The sequence below is a fragment of the Pelodiscus sinensis genome, chromosome 5 (genome assembly GCF_052426305.1).
Source record: "Pelodiscus sinensis isolate ZL-2025 chromosome 5, ASM5242630v1, whole genome shotgun sequence".
In the NCBI taxonomy this organism is placed as follows: domain Eukaryota; kingdom Metazoa; phylum Chordata; order Testudines; family Trionychidae; genus Pelodiscus; species Pelodiscus sinensis.
The window spans coordinates 73954113-73972395 of NC_143056.1; the positions used below are offsets into that span (position 1 = coordinate 73954113).

Sequence of the window (18283 nt, forward strand, 5' to 3'; positions counted from 1 at the left end):
CATAGTAGTAGTTATATAGGCTTTATTTTATAGCTTTGTATTTAGGGTTGCCAGATGGTTTCCCAAAAAATACCAAACACACATGCCAAAAATCTGTCAAGCCAAAAACCAAACAAACAAACAAAACACCACCCAAACACATGTCCGGTATTTTCTGAATTTTTTTTTTACTGGACAGAGGGCGCAAAAATGGACTGTCCAGTTGAATACGAGACACCTGGCAACCCTATTTGTGTTATGTAGTTATATAGATTGTTTCATAAGCTTTGTTTTATAGCAACTGCTAGGTATTAAAATGTATTTTGTATTACAAGTTATTAAGAAATTGTTTACAGAATAAACTGTTTTTCAACTTTGTAGACGTACCCTAAGATGCCACAGGACTACTCATTGTTTTCAGAGAAAGCAATTTATTTTATAGTGGGACAGGCAAGATTTCTTACAAACTTACAAAGTTTGAACTTACTTAATTTGAACTAACTTAGTTCGAATTAGTTAATTTGAACTAAGCTAATTTGAACTAACGCATCTAGAACTAAAAACTAGTTCGAATTAGCGTTTTGTTAATTCGAACTAGCGCGTCCACATTAAGTGGACCCTGAACCAGGCTTAAGGATGGCCGGAAGCAGTGCCGGCAGGGCATCAGAGGAGGACTTAGAGCTGTCTCAGGCTAGCCGAGGGCTGTGCTTAAAGGGTCCTGACCCCCACCCCGGACAGACAGTTCTCAGGGTTCCCCACTTGCAAAGCAGTCCTGGCTTGGAGTGCCCTGAGTGCCCACACTGGGCACATCACAGCACTTGGCCATCAGCCCGGCTGCACTTGCCGCAGGCTGCCATCTGGGGAGAGGGGGCAATTGGGGGGCTGCAGGAGAGCTTCCACCCCCAGAAGCCCGCAGAGCCAGCCCAGTCCTCCCCATCGGGGGCTTGTGCCCCATTCCTCCCTCACCTCCTTCCACTTACCCTTCTCTAGACCCTCTTCTTGATGTACAAAATAAAGATAACATGTCTTCCAAAATGGAATCTGTCTTTATTGAACAAAACTGGGGGAGACTGGGAAAGGAGGTGGGAGAGGGGAAGAGAGAGGCTGGGAGAGGGGAGGGCAACTAAAATGATCAGGGGTTGGGAACAGGTCCCATATGAAGAGAGGCTAGAGAGACTGGGACTTTTCAGCTTAGAAAAGAGGAGACGGAGGGGGGACAGGATAGAGGTCTCTAAAAGCATGAGTGGGGTGGAGAGGGTGCATACAGAAAAGCTCTTCATTAGTTCCCATAAAGAAGGACTAGAGGACACCAAAGGAAAGGAATGGGTAGCAGGCTTCAAATTAGTAACAGAAAGTTGTTCTTCACAAAGCAAAGAGTCAACCTGTGGAACTCCTTGCTGCAGGAGGCTGTGAAGGCTAGAACTGGAACAGAGTTTAAAGGGAAGTTAGATCAAGTCATGGAGGTTGGGTCCATGGAGTGGTATTAGCCAGGGGGTAGGAATGGTGTCCCTGCCCAAGGTTTGTGGAAGGCTGGAGAGGGATGGCACGAGACAAATGGCTTGGTCACTGTCTTCGGTCCATCCCCTCCAGGGTCCCTAGGGTTGGCCACTGTCAGCAGAGAGGCTACTGGGCTAGATGGACCTTTGGTCTGACCCAGGACAGCCATTGTAAGCTCAGGGCTCAGGGTCGGGGGTCTCAGTGGACCCCCATGATTCTCTTGCACACCTGCTCCTGGATGGCCAGGCTGGCAGCTATCCTGCCCAAGCCAGCCACTTTCCTGTGCCTAGTGCGGAGATCGTGGACGAGGTCCACGATGTCCACACTAGCCCAGGCGGGTGCCCGCCTCTTGCGGTCCCGGGCAAGCTCCCGGGAGCCGCCAGCCTGGTCCTGGGAAGAGGGGGAGGGCTGGGTGGCTCGATCCGTGCCAGGTGCAGGGTCTGCTGGCTGGGTGCTGGCAGGCTTGCACCTGGCACGGGCACCGTTGCCAGCCCGTGCCCCTTTAAGGAGTCCGGGGCCGGGAGGGGGGCAGTAGAGTTTCCCTGGTGTTGGCCAGAGTGGCCACCAGGGAAACCTGGGGAGGGCTAGCCTCCCACTAGTTCGAATTAAGGGTCTACACACCCCTTAATTCGAACTAGCTAGTTCGAACTAGGCTTAATCCTCATGGAATGAGGATTACTAGTTCAAACTAAGCGCTCGGTTAGTTCGAATTAAATTCGAACTAACGGAGCGCTAGTGTAGAGCCTATGAAAGTTAGTTCGAACTAACGTCCGTTAGTTCGAACTAACTTTGTAATGTAGACATACCCTTAGAGACTAACAAAATACTATATTATAGTATCATGAGCTTTCATGAACTGTCCTTTATGTAAGTGAAGAATGTGTGAAGATAAGAGACAGAAAAAACAGCACCAGATAATCAGAATAGTTTATAAGCGGGAGGTGTGTAGTCAGGCATTGTGGAAGAGGGACAGAACTGAACTGGAAAGCAAAGGCCTTTGAATGAGATCTGTGAATGAAACAAACCAGCTGCAGTCACTCCCACAATATTCATCAAAATATTGATGGAGAATGACAATGGAAGCATCCAGGAGGTAAATACCAATTAACAATTAGATGACTCCAGGATGACACCGCAAAATCCTTAGGCGACGTCTACACTACAAGTTTTCTCAGCAAAAATATGCTAATGAGGGACTCATTTGCATGAGTCGTGATCTCATTTGCATATTTTATGCCAATCCATTTTTGCGCCGGGTTTTTGCACAAAAACGAGCAGTATGAACGTTTCCTTTTTGAGGAAAAACCCCTTTTTCTGCAAGACTGGTAAACCTTTTTTTGGGCATAAGGATCTTGACCAATGAGGATTGGTGCAGAGAAGCATGTAAATTGGACAGGGACTTCTCTTAGAGGAGAATTCATTGATAGAGATTCTCTAGGCTATAGTGAGAAAGAGAGGAGGGGAGAGGACAAACAAGGGGCCAGAGCAGACAAACAACTACATACAAAGGAATCTAATACATCAGGAAAGGGCAGACAAATAAACAGTGGCAAATTTTTAAAGTCCTTCTACACAAATGTTAGAAGTCTGACTAATAAGATGGGTGAACTAGAGTACCTTGTATTAAAGGAGGAGATTGACATAATAGGCATCACAGAAACCTGGTGAAATGAGGAAAATCTGTGGAACACAATCATACCGGGATATAAAATATATTGGAAGGATAGAATAGGCCGTGTGGGTGGCGGAGTGGCACTATATGTGAAAGATAACGTAGAATCAAATGAAATAAAAAGCTTAAATGAATCAACATGTTCAATAGAATCACTATGGATAGTAATTCCATGCTCCAATAAGAAGAATATAGCAGTAGGGATATATTATCGACCACCTGACCAGGACAGTGATAGTGACATTGAAATGCTAAGGGAGATTAGAGAGGCTACCAAAATAAAAAACTTTACAATACATTTCAGTTATCCCCATATTGACTGGGTACATGTCACCTTAGGAAGAGATGCAAAAATAAAATTTCTCAATAGCTTAAATGACTGCTTCTTGGAGCAGTTGGTACAGGAACCCACAAAGGGAGAGGCAATTCTCGATTTAGTCCAGAGTGGAGTGCAGGATCAGGTCCAGGACGTAACTATGACAGTATGGCCAGGACAGACTGACGCCTCTGGTGCGGGGCGCTTTCGCCTCCTCCCGCCCCCCCTTTGTCCCTGGGGCGGCCCATCCCCTCCTTGCAGCCCCCTCTTCCCCCGGCGCAGTGGCCGATGAGTGCCATACCTGCATGAGCACTGCTCCGACGATGGATCTCCCCACACCGAACTGGTTCCCGATGGATTGGTAGCTGTCCGGCGTGGAGAGCTTCCAGAGGGCGATGGCCACCCGCTTCTGGAGGGGGGTGGTGGGCCTCATGCGAGTGTCCCTTCTGCACAGAGCAGGGGCGAGCCACTCGCAGAGCTCCAGGAAGGTGTCCCTCCTCATCCTGAAGTTCTGGGTCCACTGTCGGTCTTCCCAGCGCTCCAGGACGATGCGGTCCCACCAGTCGCTGCTGGTGTCCAGACGCCAGATGCGGCGGGGCACGCCGGTACCTGGGCGCCGCCGCGGCTCCTCCACGGCCCCCAGGGCGGCCAGGTGGAGAGGCAGGGGGCTGACGTGCACCAGGTGGTGCCAGGCAGCCTCGAGCCATTGCTGGCACGCTTGCAGCAGCAAGTCCAGAAAGTGCACCAGAAGGTGCAGGGCGAGCTCTGGCTCCATGTTGCCACCTGCGGCAGCGTCCCCGAAGGGAAGCACCGACACAGACGGGCACAGAGACCAACGCTTTGCTGTCCCTCGGCGAGGTTGGCAAGCAAGCAGGAAAAGCTGAGAACTGGCTGTCCAGGGGGGGTCCCTTTAAGCACGAGCCTCAGATAGCCTCAGATAGCAGCCACACAACGCAACTACTAACCTGATGCCCTGCCGGAACCGGTTTCAGCTGCCCTTAAATGTGCCCCTGCGTCTAATCAGTGTGGACGCGCTAGTTCGAATTAGCAAAACGCTAATTCGAACTAGTTTTTAGTTCTAGATGCGTTAGTTCGAATTAGCGCTGTAGTGTAGACATACCCTTAGAGTTCTTTGAAAGGGTTAACAAACATGTGAACAAGGGGGATCCAGTAGATATAGTATACTTAGATTTTCAGAAAGCCTTTGAAAAAGTCCCTCACCAAAGGCTCTTGTGTAAATTACATGGCCATGGGATAAGAGGGAAGGTCCTTTCATGGATTGAGAACTGGTTAAAAGACACAAAATAAAGGGTAGGAATAAATGGTAAATTTTCAGAATGGAGAGGGGTAGTGGGGTGTCCCCCAAGGGTCAGTCCTAGAACCAATCCTATTCAACTTATTCACAAATGATCTAGAGAAAGGGGCAAGCAATAAGGTAGTGAAGTTTGTGGATGATACTAAACTGTTTAAGATAGTCAAGACAGAAGCAGGCTGTTAAGAACTTCAAAAAGTTCTTCCCAAACTGAGTGATTGGGCAACAAAATGGCAAATGAAATTTAATGTGGATAAGTGCAAAGTAATGCACATCGGGAAAAATAACCCCAACTATACATACAGTATGATGGGGGCTAATTTGGCTACGACAAATCAGGAAAGAGATCTTGGAGCTATCATGCACAGTTCTCTGAAAACTTCCACACAGTGTGCAGCGGCAGTCAAAAAGGCAAATAGGATGCTAGGAATTATTAAGAAAGGGATAGAAAATAAGACACAGAATATCTTACTGCCCCTGTATAAAACTATGTCACGCCCACATCTTGAGTACTGTGTACAGATGTGGTCTCCTCACCTCAAAAAAGATATTTTGGCCTTGGAAAGGGTTCAGAAAAGGGCAACTAAAATGATCAGGGGTTTGGAACAGGTCCCATATGAGGAGAGGCTAAAGTGACTGGGACTTTTCAGTTTGGAAAAGAGGAGACTGAGGGGGGATATGATAGAGGTATATAAAATTATGAGTAGTGTGGAGAGGGTGAATAAAGAAAAGTTCTTCATTAGTTCCCATAACATAAGGACTAGAGGACACCAAATAAAATTAATGGGTAGTAGGTTTAAAACTTATAAGCGAAAGTTCTTCTTCACACAGTGCATAGTCAACCTGTGGAACTCCTTGCCAGAGGAGGCTGTGAAGGCTAGAACTATAACAGAGTTTAAAGAGAAGATAGATAAATTCATGGAAGTTAGGTCCATAAAAGGCTATTAGCCAGGGGGTAGGAATGGTGTCCCTGGCCTCTGTTTGTCAGAGGCTGGAGACAGATGGCACGAGACAAATCGCTTGATCACTGTCTTTGGTCCACCCGCTCCGGGGCACCTGGTGCTAGCCACTGTCGGCAGACCAGCTACTGGGCTAGATGGACCTTTGGTCTGACCCAGTATGGCCATTCTTATGTTCTTATGAGGAATGTCAGCAGAGAACCTGGTAGATCTATCTAGAGGTGAACAATGGACAGATGGTATTACTAGCAAAAGATCCACTAAGTAGAGTGCATGCTGGAGCATGAATATGACCTAAACTTTTTAGAATATTTTACACTTCCAGTTCTCAGATTTACTGATGTATTTGGCAGCTAAGACAGCTGCCCAAGTAAAACCAACAACAAAATAGAGAGAGGAAATTTGCAGAAGTGGACATAAGCAATTCTAAATTCCATTGCCTATTTAGTTGGAGAAGTCAGCAAAAAGGTCCTACAATGATTTACTAAAAAGTGCTCCAGACGTGCTCATCAAATATGTTAGTTTGAGTTTGTATATGGACAAAAGTGAATAATCTGCCTTTACACTTGTTCATCTTAGTACCTTAATGTTACTTGAATTCTCAACACTGATGAAAACACCAATTTCAATAAGGGGACATGTAAAGGAAAATGTTGATACAGTATGAAATTAGCTAGTAGAAATGTTGTCAGAATTTTATGAAGACAAATATTTTAGTAACTCAAAACCAGAAATATTTGAATACAGATAGGTGGAATAAAATAAAACCTATAATTAGAGTGCTTTTATCCTGCCAGAGAAGACTTAAGTATTGGCAGCTATCAAAGGGTGTGTCTAGACTACAGAGTTTTGTCGACAAAATTATACCTGCGTCTACACTACCGCTGAGTTCTGTCGACATAACGTCGACAGAACTCAGCAGTTTTGTCGACGCTGGTAAACCTCATTTTACGAGGCATAACGCCTTCTGTCGACAGAGTTCTGTCGACAGAATGTGTTATTGCATGTAGGGTTATGTCTAGACTACAGGGTTTTGTCGACAAAGCAGCTTGCTTTGTCGACAGAACTGAATGTAGTCTAGACGCTCTTTGTCGACAGAAGCTTTGTCGACAGTATCTGTCGACAAAACTTCTGTCGACAAAACCCTGTAGTCTAGACATACCCAAAGACAAGAAAGCAAGACTAAATGAAACACTGGTTTATTCTGGTACAACAAGAGGTGAGATACTGAACTAAATATGCCATGTCTCCTGCTGTGACAGTACTAAGAGATCCTGAACTATTTAGTATTGGCTCATTACAGTATGGAAATTTTTACGCTCCTAATTTTTTTTAAGTGACTCAGGTTTCGTCAAGTAATCAAAGAACAATCTCCAGAGAGTTAGCAACAGCAAATAAAGTTTTAGGAGAGAAACTTAAGGGTGAAAAAATCTGCTACTTAATTATTTGTTCTTCAAAAGAGCAGCATGAGAACAAATTAAGATAATTTAAGGCTTAAATCCATCTAGATGGAACATTTAATTTTATTTAAATAAAAAAAACCTCACTGATCAATTCTGTTCATTACCTCTGGGGCACCTGGCACTTACCACTGATGAAAGACAGGAAACTGGGCTAGATGACCCAGCATGGCCATTCTTATGTTCTGTATATATATTTGTTAGTGAATGCCAAGGCCCTTCTGAAGCTGAAAAGCACTATGTGTAAAATTTTTAAAAGTATCTAATGCCAGGTGTTGGCAAAGTGGCATGACAAGATTTAACCCTCCTGCCCTAGGCTATGCTGCTCTTCCAGGAATGGGGGGGCTCTCTCTTGGTCTCCTGCCCTGGGCTCCACTCTGACTTTTCCTATGGGGAAGGCTAGAGCAGCACATTTGCACTTCCATGCACTTGGGCGCAGGATACGGGTAGGAGGTGGGGTGCAGGAGCAGGCAGAGTGTAGGATTCGCACCCACCGCCCTATGCTCACCAGGCAAATGCCCATTCCCCTAAGCAACTCCAGAGCCCACCGCACCTCCCTACCATCAGGGCATCCCTTATCTTGCTCTCCTAATACTGGAGCCAGCTCCATCCCTGCAGCAACTCGTGTTGGCTGCCAGGCCACTGCCTGTGTGGGTGGGGTAGGGATAAGGGAGGGACTCAAGTCCCTAACCCTGTGCTCCAGACGCTGATGCGCCCCCGACCAGGGGGAGGGGACAGGAGCAAGGTGGGGGGAAGGTGGGAGGTCTTGGCCTGGGAGGGGGCAGTGTCTGGACGGGACTTACTTTATTGTAACAGTCACTCCCACACGGCAGGCAGAGGCCGCACCACACGTGATAAATTAGTGGCCCATGGGCCAAGTGTGGAATCAGGCCTGTACACAGGAATTTTTGTGGGGGGTTGCTTTTTTTTTGTAAATATGGATCACAATTTTTTTAAATAAAAGCACTTCAAAATAGTAATGCAATGAGTGTGTATGAGATAGGTTAATGAAAAATCTGAGAGGAAACAGTGACTGGTAAAATTATTGTTATTCATTCAGGCCACGGTGATTCTCTCTCTCTCTTCCCCCCCACACCACAAGTGCAGGCCCAGTAGCTGCACAGGTTGCTGCCTTCCAGTGACCCCAGGGAGCTATTTAGCTGCCTGCCCCAGGGAAGTAGCTGTAGCCCAGAGAGCAGTGAGACCATACTTGCTCCCACCTTAGGAAAAACCCTCATTTCCTCACCAGGCACCCGCCTTTACTGCTACACTTTCTGCTCGAACTGTTGCTTCTGCTGCTTTGGCACTGCTTGCTTCGCAGCCCCGCAAAGTGCCCTTAACCTAATCCCAGCCCGAGGGGCTTGCTAAGGGCTCCAAGGGAGCGAGCACACTGGGACGTGTGCACCCCTGGACAATGGCTGTGGGAACGCAGGGCCTGCTTCCAAACAAGCCTGTAAGTAGCCACCCACCGGCATGCTTGAAGCTGTGCTCTGCCTTCCTGGGGGAGCCAAGCTTCAGTTCCTGGCTATGAGCATTCCAAGGGACATCCAGAGCCCAGGAGAATGCTCCCTGGCTCCTTCCTCATTATGTGACAGGCAGGCCGAGGAAGGGGGGGGGGGGGGGGTGATGTTCCAGAGTCTGGCTGGCAGGGACTTTGCTCTTCTTTAGGTTGATCTATGAGGCTGCTTCAGTGGCTCAGGCACATCCCCACTTAGCGAGGGAAAAGGCTGCTCGTCTCGGAGCGCAGCACAAACATCCACCATCTGAATCTCCTTTCCCTTGGAGCTGTGCTTCACATGCTCAACCACTGCTCTCTGGCTCCGTGTGGAGAGACTCTAAGCTTGCCAGTTTACTGATGAACCCAGCATCTGGGAGATGCTGGTGGGTTTGGGGGTCCCAGCGTGGCAGGTATTTCCATGTACTTTCCCTCCCCCCTTAAAACACTGATTTTTTTTTTTTACCCTGCCTTGGGCATTCCCAGACCCTGCTTAGCCATTATGGGAACTCCTGGGTCAGCATGGGGGATGCATTCACACAACCTCTGCATACAGGCCCGGGAATGGAGGCTGTCACATCAGGACTGCAGGGAATCAGGCTGGTGGGTCCAGGCAGGCTGACCAGGATCCAGCCTACTGACACCTGGATGACAGACTCTAGTGGCCCCACAGGGCTCTCCAGCATGTACTAGTACGGGGTGCACATGGGAGGCACGAATGTAATAGTGTGTGGAGCAATGTGTGGAGCGCTACGTTACATTATCACTGCAAGTTATTATTTTGGCTTCTTTGGTATGAAATAATGCCTTAACACTGCAAGCAAGGAGAGCTTAATGAGACTTCTCTTTGGGGTACCTCTATACTGTGAGTGGCAATGAGTTTCAGAGTTTGCTTTGAATAGAGAAGGAAAGCAGGCAGTGCTTCTAACCTATGTACAGTTCCTAGTTTGGAAACAGTTTTCAATCCATTAAATACTATTTCATGACAATATGGAGAAGATTGGAGGATACCTCAATTAAACTGTCCTGTTAAATAATGCTATTACACAGTCATAGAGACTATTATATTTACATCTTGCAGAGGAAGATGGAAGGTAGATTGTGGCGGAAGGATAGAAGGCAGACAAAAGCTGTTGTAGACACAAAGTCTAATTACAAGAAAATGTAAATGTGTGATCCCACTCTCCTTTTAGCTTCTGCTTTCACCAAGAAGCCAAAGACAACAGAGGTGATGGCAGGAGACACAGCTGTGTTTGAAGCAGAGACTGAGAAGACTGGCATCAAGGTTAAGTGGCAGCGAGCTGGATCAGAACTGATTGAAAGCGAGAAGTATATCATCAAGGCTGAGGGGAACAAGCATTCGCTGTCTATCAATAATACTGGAAGAGAGGATGATGCAACATATGCTATAATTGCAGGAAGTTCCAAGGTCAAATTTGACCTCAAGGTCAAAGAGCCAGGTATGGTATTTCCTAAACTACTATTGCTTATTCAGAACCCAACCCAAGCATTCACAAATCACGAACTAGACTCATAAGATGAGATTTTAATAAATAAGGGAGTTATTTTTATTTGATCTCTGGTGCCTGAATCTTTGTTTTTCACATTGTTAAGTTTCCCCCCCACATCAGGTCTAGAAACTTACTAGGTGTTTTTAAAATAAAAAATGAGATTCTCACATGACTGTAGGATCTGGGACTTTAAGAAAAAAAAACACCAAGCATAGCAAGATTCCACCTTGTCTTTTCCCAGTGTAAGTGGAGGAATGGTCCTGCTGTTGTGGGGAACTTTCCTGGCTTCTACACCACTGTGGTGAAATGGGCTAGGAAAAGGATCTTTACCCACCTTCCTGACCTCAAAGGCTCCCCTTCCAGTCTCCTTTGTGGCAGGGTTCTCATAACCCTAACAATGCTGGGTCAAGGATTCCTGGGCAGCTTGACTCCCAGTCTTATTGTGGTAACTTAGGGTAGAGGCTAAAGTGATCCCACTCCAGGGTGTTCTCTCCTTGGACACTTCCCTGGCCCACTAATCATTACATACAATTCAAAGCAAATACAGTTTATTAAACAGCAACAATTTAAAAAAATAATAAGGACAAAATGTGAAAAGTTAAAGGAAAACACATAACCCTGTGGCATGGGGACATCACAAACAGTACTCTTGAATGTAAGGGAAGTTCTCAGTCTGTTCCTCACAAATCCAGGCCTTTTTCTGAGGTTCTGGCTGCGCTGCAGGGACAGACACTTGCTCTGGCGGTGGCCACATACCTTCAGACTCTAGGTGGCAAGGCCTTCCTTTCTAGCATCAGCCCTTCCCCACTCAGGGTTATGATCTCCGTCCGTCCCTCCCCCCCCAGTCAGGCCTGCAAAGCCTCTTGGCTGGTAGTGCCTCCTTGCACTGGGCTTCTACCTAGGGTCCCCCCTCATTTTCCCTAACAGCTCACTGCACCCAGCTCCAACTCCATTCTCTGCCACTTTGCCTCCAGCTCTCTGGACTGCTCCTCACCTCCCAGCACAAGATCTGTTTTCTGGCTTTGTTACTGCAGCTCTTGGGGCTGTTTCTACAATTTTCTCTGACTGGCACAGCTCTGCTCTCTAGCTCAGCTTAGAGCCTTTGCTCTCTCCTTAGCTTGGTCCCACTCAGTGTGACGCAAACAAATCCAGCTCACATGAAAGATAGGACTTCCCAGCCTCCTGATTCCTTCATTAGCCTACCTGTGCCCTATCAACCAAGATGACCTGGAGCAGTGGCCTCTCCCCATTGTTCCTGGGGACTGTCAGTCTCAGAGTCCTGTCTTCCCATTCACCTTTTCCTTTCTTTTTGGTACTGTGAGCTAGCCTCTTAGGAGGTAAGCAGCTACATATTAAATTAACTGAAATTTCCTGATGTCTTTACAATTAGATAGAACATACTACAGTATTCCAGAAGACTGAAATGGATCTTTATCAGGGGAAAGGTTCTTTTGATGGATGAAGAGAGCTGACAGTAATATCAAATATGCTATTGTGCAGAGAAGTTGTTTTCTATGTAAACTCTGTGTTGATGTTTCAAGATGAACCTTTTTTATATAAGCATGGAGGTATCACTAGTGATTCCATAATTAGAGATGTGGAGAGTTTCAATTAAAATGGGATTTAACTCTCTTTAGATAATAGTTCTTATGCTGCTATCCTATCTGAGTAAAGATGGCAGAATCTGGTCCTCTGTTAAGTATTAAAATAAAACTAAATATCACATCACTTTCCCTCAAGACACAGATTTAGTTTTCTATAAAGTTAGATATATAACTTCTCAAGAGTGGAGGAGTCTGAAGGAGTTTAAATGACTCCTTTTTTCAATTTTGAGGCAGTCACCTCATTTTTCAGAGTCCACTAATATACAAATAGTTATAACATTTCAAACTTTAGATACATATAGATCTAAACCAGATATTCATAGTTACATTTTTCATCACAGCTATTTCTATGTACACCACCAAAGCCAAACAAACGGTAGAAAATCTCTTCATAACTATCTAAAATTTGATACATGAAAATTATGGCATTTAAAAACTCAAACATCTCTTTTGAGAGAGAGAAAAGGGTTCTCAAATAAGGTTGCAAGTTGTCTGTTTTTTGACCAGAACACCCAGTTGAAAAAGGATCCTTGCAGCTCCAGTTAGCACCACCGACCAGACTGTTGGAAGTCCAGCTGGCAGTGCTGCAGGGGTAAGGTACCTAGTCCCTGCCTGTCCTGGTTCTGCACTATGCCCCAGAAGCAGCCAGCAGGTCCAGCTCCTAAGCCACTGGGTATGGGAGCTCTATGCATTGCCCTGACCTGAGCACCGGCTCAGCACTTCCATTGCCCAGGAACTACAGCCAATGGGAGCTTTGAGGGTGGTGCCTGTGGGTGAGAGTAGCACATAGAGCACCCAATCCCACCTAGGAGCTAGACCTGCTGGTCATGCCACTTCTGGGGTGCAGCATGGAGCTAGGACAGGCACAGAACCTGTCTTAAGCCCTACTTTGCCACTGACTGAGAGGTGCCCAAGGTAAGCCCAGGCTCCAACCTCTAGCCCCAGCCCTGTGCCTCCCCCAGTCCCTTCCTGCACCCCAAGCCACTCATCTCCAGCTCAGAGCCTGCACCTCCAGCTGGAGCCCTCACACCCCAACCCTCTGGTCTAGCCCAGATCCCCCTCCCGAACCCTTCATCCCCCACCCCACTCCAGAGCCCACATCCACAGCTGGAGTCCTCACTCCTCTGGTACATTCCAACTTCCTGTGTGAGCCAAGAGCCTCCTCCCAGGCTGTGAACCCCTCACTTCTGGCCCCACTCTGGAGCCTGTACCCCAGTAAGAGCCCTCAATCCCTCATGAACACCAACTCTCTGTCCACATCCAGTGAAAGTGAATGAGGGTGGGGGACAGCAAGCCACCAAAGGAGGGGGAATATTGTGAGTGGGGGCCAGGACCTGGTGGAAGTGATGGGGCTATGGTGGTCCATTTTTTATTATTAGAAAATTTACTATCTTAAGCTCAAAGATTGATAAAGATAGACTATTCTTATCTACTTAGAAGTTCTATAAGGCTAGCACCTTCCAAAGCAGTGCATCTTCTAAGCTCCATAACACAATAACCAATTTTCTGTGCATTTCTTAAGGCTCACTGAAGAGATATTCCTCTGCACAATTCAAGTATATCCCAGAAATACATGGCTTTCTGTAGCCTGGCTTTCTTTTTTTTTCCAGAAAAGTCTGAGGTAGTCCTTCCTACTGAAGCTGCTTCTGCCCCAGCTGTCTCAAACTCACCTACACCAGCAGAGACACCACCAGCAGAATGCAGCAGGAATTCTGAAGGTAAAAAAGATCCTAGTTCAGTGACACCCCCCTCAACCTTTATAGACTATTGCACCCTTTGTAGGAGTCTGATTTGTTTTGTGCAGTCCAAGTTTCACCTCATTTAAAAACTACTTGCTTATAAAATGAGATATAAAACACAAATCAGTGTCAATTCATTATAACTGAAAATTGATTTTTCTCATTTACCATCTAAGAATAAATCAACTGGAATATAAATATTATACTTACATTTCAGTATATGATATATAGAGCTATGTAAACAAGTCACTGTCTGTATAAAATTTTAGTTTATACAGAAATCTATTGTTTTTTATCTAGCTTGTTGTAAAACTAGGGAAACATCTATATGAGTTGATGTAGCTTCTGGAAGATGCCTGTGTACCTTCAGGAGTACATGTACCCTGGCTGAGAACCACTGCCCTTGTTGACTCATTGGCTATGTCTACATTATGGGGCTTTATCAGAAAAAAATGCGCTCCTCAATTTGCATACCTTTTTCTGTTTGTTTTTTCGGAAGAGGCTTTTTTGAAATTTGGCCCATCTGCACTGGGCCAAATTTTGGAAAAAAAAACCCTCTTTTGGAAGAGCCCTTCTTCCTTGTGGGAGAAGGAAGACAGAGTTTCTGAAAGAGCGTGTCTGCTCTTCCGCAAAAAAAGAAAGCGGAAGAGCAGACATGTTCCCTGGACGCGGTGGAGTTTTTCCGGGATACCTCTGGTATCTTGGAAAAACCCTGTAGTCTAGACATAGCCATTGAAAGAAGGAATCCTAACATTGATAGTTGGGAAAAAAGTACCAGGAGGAAGAATATAAGTGATAAGACAAGTGAAGTGGGAATAAGGCACCAAAACAGGAAATATCTGAGTGCAGGAAAATATTGAGGGAACAATGAAATTATGTAAAAGATTCACTATGCAGGTTAGGAGAAAGTTAATAAATCCAGATCTGTTTCAGTTCCAGCTCCTGAGGCTCAAACAGAGGTGCCTCTGGACCCTATTGGTCTCTTTGTGACACGGCCTCAGGATGGAGAAGTCGCTGTTGGTGAGTAAAAGACTTGATTTTTGTAATCTGCTAACAAACACTACACCTGGATACTATCTCTGTCTCTCTATATATTACTACAATAGCAACAATCTAAGAGAAATACTAAACACCACTCACAGTCTTATCTTAACCTGTCTCCTTTTCAAGGTGGAAACATCACATTCACTTGCAAAGTGGCAGGTGCTAGCATGCTGAAGAAACCATCAGTGAAATGGTTCAAAGGAAAGTGGATGGATCTGGGAAGCAAAGTGGGGAAACATCTCCAGTTGCATGACAGCTATGATCGAAACAACAAGGTAGAAGCCAGAAAGCAGAGCTCTCCATTTCTCTCCTATGAAATGATAAAACATTTAGAAGACAAAGATTTGAGGAAAGGTTCAGCATATATTTAGTCTAGTGAAGTGTCTGAGGGAAGATAACGGAGCAAATAATTAAGGGCTCAATTTTCAAACACTTAGAAGATAAGGTGATAAGTAATAGTCAACATAGATTTTTCAAGAACAAACCATGTCAAATACACCTTGTGGATTGGAGGCACCATTAGATGTGGTATATCCTGATTTTAGTAAGGCATTTGATACACTCTTGCATGACCTTCTCATTAACAAACTAGGGAAATACAACTAGATGGAGCTATTGAAAGGTGGGTGCATAACTGGTTGGATAACCTTTCTCAGAGAGTAGTTTATCAATGGTTCAATGTCATAACAAGTGGGGTTCTGCAGGAATCAATTTTGGGACTGATTCTGTTCAATATCTTCATCAACAGGGGTCAGCAACCTTTCCGAAGTGACATGCCAAGATTTAACCCTCTTGCCCTGGGCCATGCCGCTGTGCTGGGAGGTGGGGGCACTCTTTCCACTGCGCTCCCCGCTTGGTCTCCTGTCCTGGGCTCTGCCCGGCTTTTTCTGTGGGGCAGGAGGAACAGCACATGCGTATTTCCCCAGAACCTAGATGTAGCATGAAGCCTTGGGACATCCTCCTGCTGCAGGAAGCCAGTGCTGGCTCCAATCTTGCGGGGAGCACGATGCTGGATCACCAGCATGGGCTGGGGTCATAACTCAGGGGCAGGGAGTTCAGGGAAATGGGCAAGGCAGGAGTGGGCAGGTGGGTGACTCCAAAGTGTCAGTTCTTCTGGGGGCAGGGTCCCGTGGGGGTCTGTTCCATGACGCCCTCGCCTTCCTGCCAGGGATCCAGGGACCAATGGGGCTTTGAAGCAGGGGAACCCCCCATGCATTTTCCTCTCCCTTCAGCTGCCCCCAGTGCCACCCAGCTCTGGACCTGCAGCCCAAACAGCACTCACTCTCTATTGGGGGCCCAGAGGCTGCATTGCTAGCAGCTGGGCATGACTTCGGCACCTTCTTTAGCCCGCCTGCAGTGGGGGCTGTGAGGCAGAAAGGGAGGCGAGCAGAGCAGGGAGCGCCATAGCTGCAGGGCTGGGGCTGCACAACAGGGAGGAGAGTACCAGGCTGGAGGAGGTGGGGACAGGATTCCCAGGTGAAGGTGGCCAAGAGGCTCAAAGGCAGCACTGCACACACACACCCCACTCTCCTCCAAAGCAGGAAAACAGCACCCCAGAGCGAGCCCTCCTATTCCCCACAGCCACTGCACACCAGTCCAAGTCCAGCCCTGCCCCTGGCAGCTGGCTCGGGGGCCCCCTGCTTCCCCATGTATCCTAGTCATCCCCAGAACAGCCCCGGCCCTGGAGCAGCTCTGCTCTGCCACATGGCCTGGCCAGCCCCAGAGCAGCCACCCAGCACACTGCACTGCCAGCCGGGCTGTGTAGCTACCACAGTGCCAGAACTGGGGCCATGGTGAGGTTGCCTCAGCAGGGACAGCCTCACTGCGACCCAGCTCCAGCCGCAGTACATGGGGCAACCGCCCATGATGTAGCCCCACCGTGTGCCATTCAAAATCAGCCTGCATGCCACTTATGGCCGTGATTTAGATAATGGCATAGAGAATATGCTTATTAAGTTTGCGGATGATATCAAGCTATGAGGAGTTGCAAATGCCATGGACAGGATTATAATTCAAAATGATTTGGTGTGAGGATGAAATTAAATGAAGGAACAATCAGTTATACACACAAAAAATAGGAAATGACTTCGTAGGAAGGAGTACAGTGGAAAGAAATTTGAGGGTCAGAGTGGATCAAAAGTTAAATGAGTCAACAATGTGACGGTGTTGCAAAAAAGCAAACATCATTCTGAGATGTCTTAGCAGGAGTTTTGTAAGCAAAAATATGAGTAGTAATTTTTCTGCTCTACTTTGTGCTGATTAGGCCTCAACTGGAGCATTGTATCCAGTTCTAGGTACCACATTTCAGAAATAATGTGGACAAACAGAAGAAAGTCCAAAGAAGAGCAACAAAAATTATTAAAGGTCTAGAAAACATGACTTATAAGGGAAGATAGAAAGAACTGGGTTTAGTTTGAAAAAGAGGAGACTGAGAGGGAACATAACAGCTTTCAAGTACCTAAAAGGTTGTTACATGGAGGAGGGAGAAAAGTTAAAAACTGGATTATATTGCAGCAAAGGAAGGTTAGGTTTGATATTAGGAAAAACTTCCTGTCAGGGTGGTTAAGCACTGGAATAAATTGCCTAGGAAGGTTGAGGAATCTACATCACTGGAGATTTTTAAGAGCAGGTTAGACAAACACCTGTTATAAATGGTCTAAATCAGGGGTGGGCAAATTCCGGCCTGCAGGCCAGATCGAGTGTGCAGGGTTAGTCCCTGGAGGGCCCCCACCTCTACATTTAGCTGCACTTCTGCAGGTATTGGACGACTGCAGCTCTTGTTTTTTTATTGCCCACCCCTGGTCTAGATGGTGGTTGGTCCTGCCATTAGTACAGGTGACTAGACTTAATGACCTCCTGAGGTTCCTTTCAGTTCTATGAATAAGCTCTGCAAGGACTGACATCCCCTTTTATCACTCACTGTCTCCGTGGTCTGTCTGTCTGTCTCTTAATTTAGGGTGTTCTCTCCTTGTTGCTTCCTTATACCAAAGGCCCTCTTCCTCTCTAGGAGTCGCAACACTTCCTCTGTGGCTTGGACCTTCCTCTTCATGGCTTGGTGCTCCAGCCAAGTCATTGTACAATTTTCCGCTGCTAGAAAAAAAATCACCTGATTATGTGTGCAAGTGCCATTCCAAACTGTCTTCCAATTCAATACTATGCTACTTTTCCATTGGGGAAAACCAAGCCCACCTGCTACTCCAGATTCCAGCCAGGGGACTCCGTAAATAGCAGGCATGGTCTGCACTGTTGTTTCCCTTGGCTTTTTCCTACTTTGTCATCTACAAGCTTTCTTCTCTACCTCCCTTTTGAATAAAGGGATCCCTCAAGGTCAAGATCTCAGGGCTTCTATTTCTTCTTCCTTGCCCCAGTTTTCATCCTTCTCGCCTCACTAGGCCAAGACAGTGATTACAGACTGCACAGTGCAGCTCTTAATGCATTCCACTTTCAACTTTATGTAAGCCTCATCTGCTTCTGTCTATGGATCGCATCCAGTGTTCACTCTAAACTGTGGGGCAGCACAGCTTCACAGGTGATTAATTAGCCCCGCCCAGTCAGAGACTCAGGGCTCCATGCACAGAGCTGGCCATCTGATTAGGGCTGATTAATTACCTGTGAAGCTGTGCTGCCCCACAGTTAGGAGGGCACACTGGTCTCATCTTCAATTAATACTTGTCAATTAGGGATGTTAAATTTAG

The 18283-nt window shown here is 46.4% G+C and overlaps 1 protein-coding gene across 1 annotated transcript in view; it reads left to right on the forward strand.

Moving 5' to 3' along the window:
- The window catches only part of MYBPC3 (myosin binding protein C3), a 142276-nt gene that overhangs the window by 9038 nt on the left and 114955 nt on the right, over nt 1-18283 (forward strand). Inside the window, exons 2-5 of the mRNA XM_089778538.1 lie at nt 9884-10150; nt 13416-13523; nt 14478-14564; nt 14715-14863. Of these exons, the coding sequence (XP_089634664.1) occupies nt 9884-10150; nt 13416-13523; nt 14478-14564; nt 14715-14863 (611 nt within the window). The remainder of the gene's footprint in view (nt 1-9883; nt 10151-13415; nt 13524-14477; nt 14565-14714; nt 14864-18283) is intronic.